At 39.5% G+C, this 11,183-nt stretch overlaps 2 protein-coding genes across 2 annotated transcripts; both read right to left on the bottom strand.

Annotated features, from left to right (window-relative positions):
- Positions 1-1,896: 1,896 nt before the first annotated feature.
- LOC110055485 (Golgi-associated plant pathogenesis-related protein 1-like) lies at positions 1,897-3,876 on the bottom strand. Its single transcript, XM_020761875.2, has 3 exons — positions 3,825-3,876; positions 2,878-2,919; positions 1,897-2,549 (listed from the first exon to the last, which is right to left on the bottom strand). The coding sequence occupies exons 1-3, from the start codon at positions 3,874-3,876 to the stop codon at positions 1,897-1,899; spliced, it is 747 nt and encodes a 248-aa protein (XP_020617534.2).
- Positions 3,877-7,331: 3,455 nt separating this feature from the next.
- LOC110055506 (uncharacterized) lies at positions 7,332-10,940 on the bottom strand. Its single transcript, XM_020761894.2, has 6 exons — positions 10,860-10,940; positions 10,475-10,561; positions 9,642-9,818; positions 9,265-9,300; positions 8,014-8,496; positions 7,332-7,571 (listed from the first exon to the last, which is right to left on the bottom strand). The coding sequence occupies exons 2-6, from the start codon at positions 10,530-10,532 to the stop codon at positions 7,384-7,386; spliced, it is 942 nt and encodes a 313-aa protein (XP_020617553.2). The 5' UTR covers positions 10,533-10,561; positions 10,860-10,940; the 3' UTR covers positions 7,332-7,383.
- Between the last annotated feature and the right edge of the window lie 243 nt (positions 10,941-11,183).

The following is an 11,183-nucleotide window of genomic DNA, read 5'->3' as shown; positions in this document are numbered from 1 at the left end:
AAATTCCTGATTGTAAAAACGGTGAACCCTGAAGGTTTTGAACTCCAAATGGACCTAGATGTAATGACGTTATACTAATGTCATCAATGAGGTAACTAGATGTACCAACCATTAACCAACTAACTGGTTATCACAATAATCACTTGACCATGCGAAGAAGCGCGGTTCATGTAACGTTATAATTACGAGTTGAGTGAAGTGATATCTTCTACAGGCCGGGATGGGGTTTTGAATACCGACGGCGGACGTACATGTAAGCTACTACTCAAAAGGCGATATAATGGACATCATAAGTAGTCGAGATGGTTACTCGGCTGGAGGGTTATTGAAAACATCTTCCCAATGGGACTTAAAAAACATTTCAAAATTTTGACCTACCTCGATCTTTCTTCCTAGACAATGTTGTTAATTCGGGAGGAAGCAAATGTTTTCAGCTAGAGGTGAAAAGAGTGGTACAATACGGTTGCACCTGAACATCAGAGCGAGGAACGAAATCTTTTTTGAAGTGATTAAAATAACATAGTGTATCAATATATTCTTCGCTCACTTTAGGGTCAATTGATTAAATAAAAGATATAAACCTAGTGTATTATACATGATAATTCTTTGCACACATTAAAACCAGCGGTGTAACGTAAAATTTGGAACGTGTTAGAGTCAGTGTGGATTGTAGTGAGCAGTCATCGGGCAACGCAGAAGTTAATGCCTTTTATCTCATCATTACAACTTTATGTTGCTTACTAGACCTTCTGTACATGTAGCAGCATAAATTTACCTACTTTGCTCATGCCATTTGTTGCAATTTTTCCAGGCGGGACACGGAGGGGGGAAAGTTGTGGGAGTGTAGAATCCCTCCAAAACCCGTAATCTGCCTTCCTTTCGAACTATTGTCTCGGAACTGTACATGCGCCTTTTTTGGCTTGCTAATGGCTCCACGCAAATATATAAGCAGGTCTCAATTCCATGCTTCTTAACATTTTATGACCTATGACGTAGGCAACGTTTTGTTTACTTTGAGATAAAACTTTGTCTAAAGCCTCAGAGTAAGCTAAGTGCAAGTCAATGAGATTGTTAGGTTCATGTTTTTAATAATAGTATACGTATTAATGAGTATAGAAAGTTAGCATTTCACCTTTCTCTCTCGCTCCCTGCCATTTCCTTTCCCTTCTTCCGTATCCCTCTGGTCCCCTATTCTTCCAGGCTCTCACTTTCTCCTCCACATTTTGATTATTAAAAAATACAGATGGTTAAAAACTCTATAAGTCAAGATTCTAGATTAATCTGTGACAGAAGGATATGCTTCTGTCTGTGATTAAGGGTTCAATATCCGTCTTATCGCTTTTCTGTGCGTTAAAACTTGTGTCGACATCGAAACTAAGACATTCTCAGGTATAGTATGTAATGAAACTGGAGAGACGTTGAAAAAATAAAAAAAATTGAGTCGTTTGTCTCAAGTCTCTTATTTTAGGAGCTCCCTGCCTCCTTCTTCTTAAAGCACCATGTTCTTCCTGGCGGCATATAAAACCACGTATCCGGTTCACTCATGTACATGTCGTCATAGCAACATCCTTTGTCAAAGCAGATCGCAGGTGTTACAACAGGTGCCATTTGCGCCTCAGTTGCCGAATCACCAAAACAATCAACACGTTCCCTTGAGGGAATTTTACAGGCAGTAGCTAGAAAATAAAGAAAATGTAAAGTTAACTGAGTGGCAATTAATTATTCTCTTCACTAACAAGATATACCTTCTGTTTAATAAAATCAGTAATCGATCGGTTCCATCGAAATGAATGTGTAAGTGCTATTGTTTAAAACTGATTATTTTTCAAATGAACGAGAGTTTTCTGCTCAGTTAAATTCCAATTTGGACTACCGTATTCTCTTATGCCTTTTATGCTACATCTGCTTCAAAAGGCCACTTACTTCCGAGTCGCCTTTTGCAGCCTCTGTGTCAAAACAAGTCTTCATATGGATGATGTTCATTTTTACGCAAGTCAAGCTCATTTTCATATGCAAGGTTTTGCACCAAGAGGCGCAACGTAATTCCGGAATGGTCAATTTACCTTGTCGTTTTCTTGGTTTTACATTCTGAGGTGTTAGTTTCTCCCTGTCCATGCTCGTATGAGAGGGTGGAGCGTAATGTGCAGTGACGTAAGCGCCATCATTCGGTTTGCTGGCAAGCCCGCATCCTAGCTTTGTCTCTCCTTTCCACACTACCGCTTGAAAATGCCCAACAGTGCTGGAAGCTTTGCCAGTTTTGTAGTTATAGTTGCTATTCTTGATTTCAGAATACCAACTTCTTACCGCCCCTGGTATGGCTCCCTCCATCTTCCACATTCCTTCCCATCCCCAGCCTTTCCAAGAAATGCTCTCCGTGAACTTGTCTGTCCATTCTGAGTTGTACATTTTGCCGTCTGCTGCCTGTTGATCTGTCCACCTCTGGGCTGATGTTGCCAGTTCCGGGTCGCATTTCAAAGGCGGCGAATTATGTAGTGCTCTATAATAATTATGCATCTCAAGGCAAAGGAGCTGACAATCCAGGCCACAGGCTGAAGGAAAATAATTAAATCATAGGTAGTGGTAGAGATCGGATAGAGAGTGTATGTTTAATAATAATAATAATAATAATAATAATAATAATAATAATGACTTTATTACCGTTTCAATTACATCTAGCAATGGAGAATCCCCACTGCCAATAGGGGACACCTAACTAGAACTATCTTTGGTATGTTTTTTGGTTTGTGCGTGTATTCCAAGGGCTGGTGGGAGGGGGGAGCCGTGAGGATCATCTACCTAAAATACGTCCGCTAGCTGCTGCGTTAAGATTTAGCCTACAAAATAGTTCGTTAAAAACTGTTTTAAACGATTTCTTACTCAATCCAGCTGCACAGTTTCCAACATCTTTCCAATCCTGAGCTAAGAGAGAAAGAAAACAACGACTGCTTGGTCAATTAGTATTTTGATAACTTTTGTGGGTTAAAACCGTCTATATATGTAGCTGTCAATGAAAAAAAGCAACAAACCTCAACCCCCTAATAGTAGAAAACGAACACATTCAATAGACTATTCCTCCTTCGTTGCCAGCATTATAACACTAATAGTGGTTGCTTAAGTGTCTGACGTTATATTAAAGCTGGTTTTATATTAGAATCGCGCTTCCCATCCCGGCTAAGCAAGATATAACGACTGGCCTCGAAACTTTTTATTGATATGACCACCCCTCCGACACTCCACCGCGCGCAACTGTTCGTATAACGGGGTGGTCGCATTATATTAGGGCCGGGGTATCGTAGAAAAAAAAAAAAAGGAACTAGCTGGTTGTCCAGTTTATGAAGTGGTGTTGGGTGGGCTTTTGCTGTGTGACCAGATGTTAGTACCTGCTGATGGTCGAATTAATGGGCGTTAATCTAACGTTCCATTTCAGTTATGGTTTTAAAGCTTTGTTTTGTTAATCGTTTCTAGAAAATTGTAAGGACTGAGAAATATCAAAAATTCAAAAGTTCCAAGGTAAAAATTTTGCAAAGAAGTGTTTTCTATTTTCTCTGACATGCACTAGCTGACAACACCTGATAGTTTGTGAATGGTGTTTTACCATGCATAGCCTTAAATTTCAAATTCATAAGGAAATTACAGTTTTAGGTTCCAATTGTTAAAAAAATAAGAATGTTCAGCCTCATTCCAAATGAAGAGCAATCCGAGTAATATATTTACAAACTGGGGGCAGTAAAAAACGACAGCAACATGGATTACTTATTGGGAGTTAGTGAACGAATATGACGCTCATGAAGTTTCCAGAGCATATATAGCGCTTATACAAGTACCTGATATCACCCCAAAGCAAGCCAAAATAACATGAAGAACAGCATCTCTCATCTTCTAAGGTCTTCCTACAAATCAGGCATTCAAGACAAATAAAGAAAGATAATTTGCAAGAAGTAAATCTCTTCGTATTTACAGTGAGATACAATTGACGCATTTTTGACGTATGTAGCTATAGATTTTATATATTTTCTAAGAAATCGTATTTAGAGCATTGCCATTTATTATAAAAATGAACTATTTCAGCCGTTTTAGCTGAGACAAACATGATTTGTTTGGGCACGGTGATTACAATGAAAGATTCGCTTTCGTATAGGTAGATTTTTGGTGCATGGCGCGGTAGGTCAGTAGTGTTAAAATGGTGCTTTTGGGAGGGACCTCCTGGGTGCGTTTTTACAGCCAACCGTCACGAGACGAGGTCATTTGAGTTAACTGGATTCAACGAAACTATTGGGAAAGGTGCGTGCCACTAATAACTATCATGGTAGACCCTTACCTGACCTAGCCAGTGATGATAAGTGCACTGTTCCTATAATAACTGAAATGCTATATAGTTGTTAAGTTAACAGGTACCAAAGATCAATATAGGTCACTTTGAAGACCCATGTCACCGTCACACGACCATCCTTGCATACAGCGGCTGCGCCCGCAGTACGAGCAGCAGTCAAAACTGAGCTGTCCTATCTGTCCTAAAGAAGACGATAATATTCTCTTTTTTCGCAGCTAACAAAATTAAGGCATTATGCTAAAGTTGCTTTGGCCTCATCTAATAGTTAACCTGAGAATGCTGGGTTTAATTTGACGAGGAACAGCATGTATCCTAACTGGCGACACTTGACGAACTACGAGCGACTTTATGCCGGCGATCCATTTTTGGCGCCAAATTAGAAGCTTGGAAAAACAAAATGTTTCATATTTTTCACTTCTTGTGTGGCTTACACGAAGTGTGTAGCGACACTATGTCATGATCGGATTTATCTATTTGTCCGCGAGACACGAGGGTCAGTCACGTGGTCTTGTGTCGTACGGCGCACTAGTCTGAGTTAGCCACTTCGGTTGTAAGCGTGGTCTCTAGTTTCCCCTGCTTTTAGTTTTAAGGACGTTCGCGCCAATTGTTTCTGCGCATCATAATTGCGCACCCAAATTTACACGCCACGTCATGCATGAGAGAGCGCGCTAAGTAATAAAATAAGCAATGATAGGGAAGATGGCCATCGCTATAGCTTTGCCTGGATTTAACGATCTTGGACGTCCGGTGACCCCTACTTTTCTTTCTAGAAACAGATTTTATTTACAATTTATCTCCACATTGTCCAAACATGAAAAAAATCAATTTGGGAAGTTAAAAAAAATTCAAGATTTCTGTCCACGGGAAATCGAATCCTGTCATCTTGCGGCTGCAAGGCGCGTGAAATTATGGTCGCTAAATGCGAATTTGTTTTTTAAGGAACCTCACCAGTTGACTAAATTCACCTAATAGGTCCACCGCTAAACAATATTTGGCAGAGAACATTTCACTTGACAGATCTAACTGAAATATTTTTGGGATTACGAACACTGTGGCCTTATTCGCTAACGTGGCCCGTTCTTTTTTTCAGATTGAGGATGTTCTTCCGGGCATGTTCTCTCCAAGAAAAAAGTCGGTAATTATCATTAGAGCTTGAGGTTGTACTATAGAAACATCAAAAACAGACCAAAGGCATGTGGTGCATTACAGCTAAAATGAGTTATGCACCCGACAGGAAATTGGAAATAGACTAATGGGTAGGAGATAAATACAGATAGGTATAGAAAATATAAGCTAAAATATTAGTTAAATCCTCATATATCCTGTAAGAGGTTTCCATTTCTTTGTGTCTCCACTTTTTGTTTCTATTTCATATTTTGATTTTAGTGTGCATATGAAATGCGTAAGATTTGGATGATCATCTTTTGTTTTAGCCAGCCATATGTGATATCGTGCTAAGAGAAAGCAGTAATTGATAAGACGCGCAAATTGAGAGATATCTGGCCTCAGACCCAAAGCAGTAATATTTGTCAAAGCATAATCTCTAGGAAGAAAATTTAAGTTTTTCAGCCATTCAGTAAGTTTATTCCAAAAGTGAGAGGTTTGGCGCCATGACCAAAAAAGATAAATTATTGACTCAGAGGAGGTGTGACAAAAACTGCAACTTTCATCACCGTGTAGACCTATTCTAAATAAGAAGTTATTGGTTGGTACACGTCTATGTAAGAATTTAAACTGAAACTCTATCAGCTTAGCGCTCTTTGTGCACTGTTTAGCTAAAAGATAGGCAGCAGTCCGATTTATGTTGTCATTTACTGGTAGGCCACAATCCTCTAGCCACTTCTTTTGACTTGACTCTGGGGTTAAACTCTTTTTACTAATCAGTTTTTATCTATTTTTCGTCTTTTTTTTTCTTTGCCCCTTGTCGTCACGGTAGTTGTTAGTAGTGTACTGTAAGTCGTGTAGATATTGTAATTTAAATAGTGTAAATTATTAGAGCAATATAATGTAAATAGAGCTAGTGCTGAAAGTAGTCTAAATAGTGTACTGTTCGTAATTGTTATGTATTCCCTTATGTTATTGCAAATTATAAAAAGAAAAGAAAAGAAAAGAAAGAAAGAAAAACGAAGGCGGTGACCCCCCATTTTTTTTTATTTTTTTTTTACATTTCTGACATGACTAACTCATCATCTTACAGTGGTAAAAGTCTCAGAAAAAAATCAATGTTGGAAAGTTTTCGCGCGAACGTCCTTAAACGGAAACAGGAACGCTCTGGTACAAAGTGTAAAAGCAGGAGCAGATGTACGTTACGTCGTAGAAAATATAACTCAAGGCTACGCATACAAAGCACAGAACTTGGCTTTGTCTCCTGATAGAAATCACGTGACTGCTCAAGCCGTCAACCAAATCATCATGAGATCAATACGAAGTCGGAACAAGAAGGAGATGAAGCAGAAAGTCTATACTGGTGGTTCACAATCTTTTCTACAACTGGTTCGATGGATAGTATCTCGCTGTACCGTCGGCCAGCACACCGGTCGTGGACATACTTCACAGAGAATTGGGCAAAAATGGTTTGTCAACCACTAAGGATATTTACAAACATTGAGAGCTCATCAAGGACGAAACGAATAATTGATCGTTAGAGAAATTCATAGGCGACGACTGATCTCTATAACAATTAAATCGCCCATTACGTTTAGGACTGGAATGAAAATACTACAGGCACAAACACTGAGTTAGGTATCAGATCGGAGAGTAGAACAGCTCGATCGATACTTTTGTCCTGATAGGAGCAATCAAATCAAACCTAACTTTTTATCACCAACAACACTGTCCTTTATCTCTCAGTGGGAGGCTGTGATGCTCTATCTGGTGACCGTGAGCCATGCAGACATAACAAGTCAGCGGCCTTGTCATTTCAAATATCCGATTCGTTTGCTATCTCGCTTTATACAACATACAAGGAGAGTGGAATTTCAAGAAAGTAAAACAATGAAGATTTGGTTATTTTGAATCATTTTATTAAATCCCAGTCGTTCAATAAGCTTTTTCTACCTGTGCTTCTTAAAACACCAAATACGTCGATTTCTGTCATAGAATTTCATTGACGCCTCTCCCATAAACATGTCGTCATAGCAACAGGCCTCGGCAGGAAGACAACTTCCCGGGTTTACGAGCGGTGCCTTGAGATCAGGGCTGCATGGCTCACGGTCGCCCGATAGAACGTCACAACCTGCCTCTGAGAGATAAAGGACAGTGTTGTTGGTGATAAAAAGCAATGACAATAAGAATTAAGAACAATTAATTGAAAAAACATGAACATCGGGCATCACCTACATTCATTTAACCCATCAATACCGTTTTATAATTGATTCATTTATAGTTATTAATTCAATTATCGTGTGTTTTATTTGGCCGCTCTGCATGATCATTGCTGCTGTAAACTGTTGTATCAGTTTATATACATCATGCACGAGAAAACAAGTATCCTTTCTTGATTCCCAAGATGTAAATCGACGTTTCGAGCGAAACATTCCACATACATGGTCGCTTTAGTACAAATTAGTTTTAGCTGACATTTTGAGACAGTCTGTCTAAATATTAGTAACGACACTCTTATAATTCAACACTCGATAATAAAACAAACCCAAATAGCAGAAACACATTGTGGTGTATTTCACCTGGTTGTTTTCGTGGTTCTATATTTTCCGGTGCAAGTTTCTCCTTGTTCATGCTCGTATGAGAAGGCGGAGCGTAATGTGCAGTGACATAAGTCCCATCATCAGGTTTAATGTTGAGCCCACAGCCTAGCTTTGTCTCTCCTTTCCACACCACTGCTTGGAAATTTCCGATAACGCCAGATCCTCGACCTGATTGGTAATCATAGTTGTTCTTGATCTCAGAATACCAGCTCCTCACCGCCCCTGGTATGGCTGGTATGGCTTCGTCCATTCCTTTCCATCCCCAGCCTTTCCAAGAAATGCTCTCCGTGAATTTGTCTGTCCATTTGGAGTGGTGCATGTAGCCCTTCGCGGCTTGTTGGTCCGTCCACTCCTGTGCGGATTTAGCAAGTTCGGGATCGCATTCCAATGGTGGAGAGTCGTGGAGGTCTCGGTAATAGTTATGCATGTTGAGACAAAGGAGTTGGCATTCTGGTCCACATGCTGCAAGAGGAATATAGCTAGCTCTAGGGTCGAAAGCAAAGTTATTTTTATTTTTAGTTGTTGGTATTCTGGTCTACATGCTGCAAGAAAAGGATGGTTAGCCCCCCCCGGGGGGGGGGTTGCTCCCTTATATGGGCTATATAGGTATTTGCGGCCCCAATGGATAGGGTTTTTAGCCGTTCTGGTAGCAATAGGATATCGATTTTGGCCATTTTGATCTTAAATAGGGTATGGTTGTAGCACTCTAGTCTTAAGTTGAGTATGTTTCTTGGAAGAAGCTACTTTTTTATCATTATCAACAAGACCGTCAACAAAAGCCCTTCATAACTTATGTTTAGAGCAACTCTGTCAGTCGCAACGGTCATAAATAGGGTGTCAAATTTTTGGCCAGGTCATAAATAGGGTAGCAAAAATCGCAGATTTTGGTCATAATTAAGGTAAGGGTTTTTTTGAAGTGGGCCGCACACCCCCACCCAACTTTTCTGGGAGTATCCCCCGGGGCTAACTCTAAGGTCCAAATCAAAATTTATTTCTGGACAATTTCTACTGTTATTTTCAAGAGATAACAAGATTAGAAGCGCGCTGGTCAGTAGTACTGTAAATTAGAGTGTGATCTAGGATTTATTTTGTTTTTAAAATGGCCTGATGGTTTGCACACGATTACTGTAAACGAGGATTTGAAGGAACCATGGAAAAACGAATTGTACGAGGTGTATTAAAAATATTTTGTCATTTTTTATCAACTTTTACATCTAATGACGTGCTTACTTAGTCCTTCTCCGCAGAATGGCTCTCCTCCAGTATCTAAAAAGAAGCAAAACAGAGAAAAAAACACAATTGATTTTACATCTGCTCTTTATCTGTTGTTCTCACTTGGATAATTACATTAAATGAAAACGTATATTTAAAAATGTAGCCTTCTCAAACTAAAAAGCGGCAGAAAGATTAAACAGATTCCATGTTTAAATAGATTTCATGTTTAAATAAATTCCATGTTACCATTCCAGTAATTGATTACTAATGACTTCAAAATGTGATAGAAACAAATAAAGTGGCATACGAGGCGATTGCAGAGCGTGCCACTGATGTATATACTTATGACGTATTTACAGTGTTCCAAACACGAGGCGCATCAGACAAAATACCTGGTAGGCTTGAGGTGGGACCTTCAGTTGTGGAAGGTTCGGTTGACGCTCCTGTGGTAGATGGAAGTGAAGTAGGAGTTGCGGCTGATGACGATCCAGTCGAGGACGGTGTTTCAAAAGTTGAATATGGAGTGGCCGTCGAGCCTATAGAGGCATCAGCCATTGTTGGTGAAAGTTCTGTGACGAGACATTCAAGCAGAAGTTCAGTAAACGTGGCAAAGTAACCTACCACTAGACATGTCGTGTTGCCCTTCTTACACTGGGCTTGAATACCAATTGTTTGCGGATAGATCCTCTCAAGATATGCCTATCCTTGCTATGTTTCACGTCGTAAACATGGCAACAATTTGAACAGTTTTAGCCAATTACTAATAATCGATCAACTTAACACGAGCATGACTGTACATGACCACTCAGCTTCAACTTCGATTTGCCGGTGAAATCACCGGAAGGGACTCGCGTGTTGAAGGGTTTAAATTACAGATTCGTTAGGGTGTGCAGTGCGAAAAGCCGAGGTCTTGTTAATGTATCGCTTAGGGTTTTACAGTAGGAAACCAAAATACTCTTTATACTATTTTGTTGGTGTAGACCGATAACAAACGAAATGCGTTTTGGAAGTGTCTTTTAGCGGTCAAACCAAGCCTGATTGATCTCCTTTAGGGGCCAAATTAACATTTTTCAACAAGCATCCCCGACCCCTCTATGTGGTAGTTCCTCCCACGGCCAGGGAAATTACACACTTTGTCAAATCTGCTGCACAACAAGAATAAGAGTTGGAAACAGTGGTTTGAGCCCCCAAAAAGCAATAATCATTTTAACTTACATATACGTACCTGCCTGTAGACACAATGAAATGAGCGCTGTCAGAACGATTGACTTCGAAGTCGTCATTTGTCACATGATTTGTTTGCCTCCCACATCTATAGTTATTTTTTTTAAATAAATGAATCATTTGGTTGTTTGGGCAAATTAAGATCGTGCGTGTAAATTTGGAACAATGCGCTGTTCTTCCTTTTTACAAAAACGTGTTTTAAATGACAAAATATGGACAACAAAAATTAATTCTTTGAATGAAAGTCTATTGTTATGGAGTAAAATACCAATTTGTGAACAATCAAGTTAACATATAAAATAAAGTAGTCACACGTTATGTAATAATGAAGCAAAACGTTCTGGAAACGGTTGATTAAAATTTGTAAAAAGCGAAAGCAAACTTACACGTCCTATTGCGCAGAAAGGGTCACCTCTGCGATCGACACTACGCATTTGTTTCTCCGACCAAACAAATCACTTATTAGGTCAATTACCGGTAAACAAAGATATAAATGAAAGATAGAAAACGCGCTATGAAATTATAATAACAAAATTCTGGTACCTGGGCACTTTTATGTGTTCGTTCGATGAGTTTTGGCACCAGTGGAAAACTTTTCCGCTTACATGAATAAATCACCAGTGGGTGATAGAGCTTCATGCAAAACACAGCACCTTTGGAATGAGACTTAAACTTGTTCTCACATATACTTGATATCCTCCACCATTTGT

Source organism: Orbicella faveolata, unplaced genomic scaffold (genome assembly GCF_042242905.1).
Source record: "Orbicella faveolata isolate gen_17 unplaced genomic scaffold, um_ofav_v1 contig_35, whole genome shotgun sequence".
Taxonomy (NCBI): domain Eukaryota; kingdom Metazoa; phylum Cnidaria; class Anthozoa; order Scleractinia; family Merulinidae; genus Orbicella; species Orbicella faveolata.
This window is presented reverse-complemented; position numbering and strand designations above follow the sequence as displayed.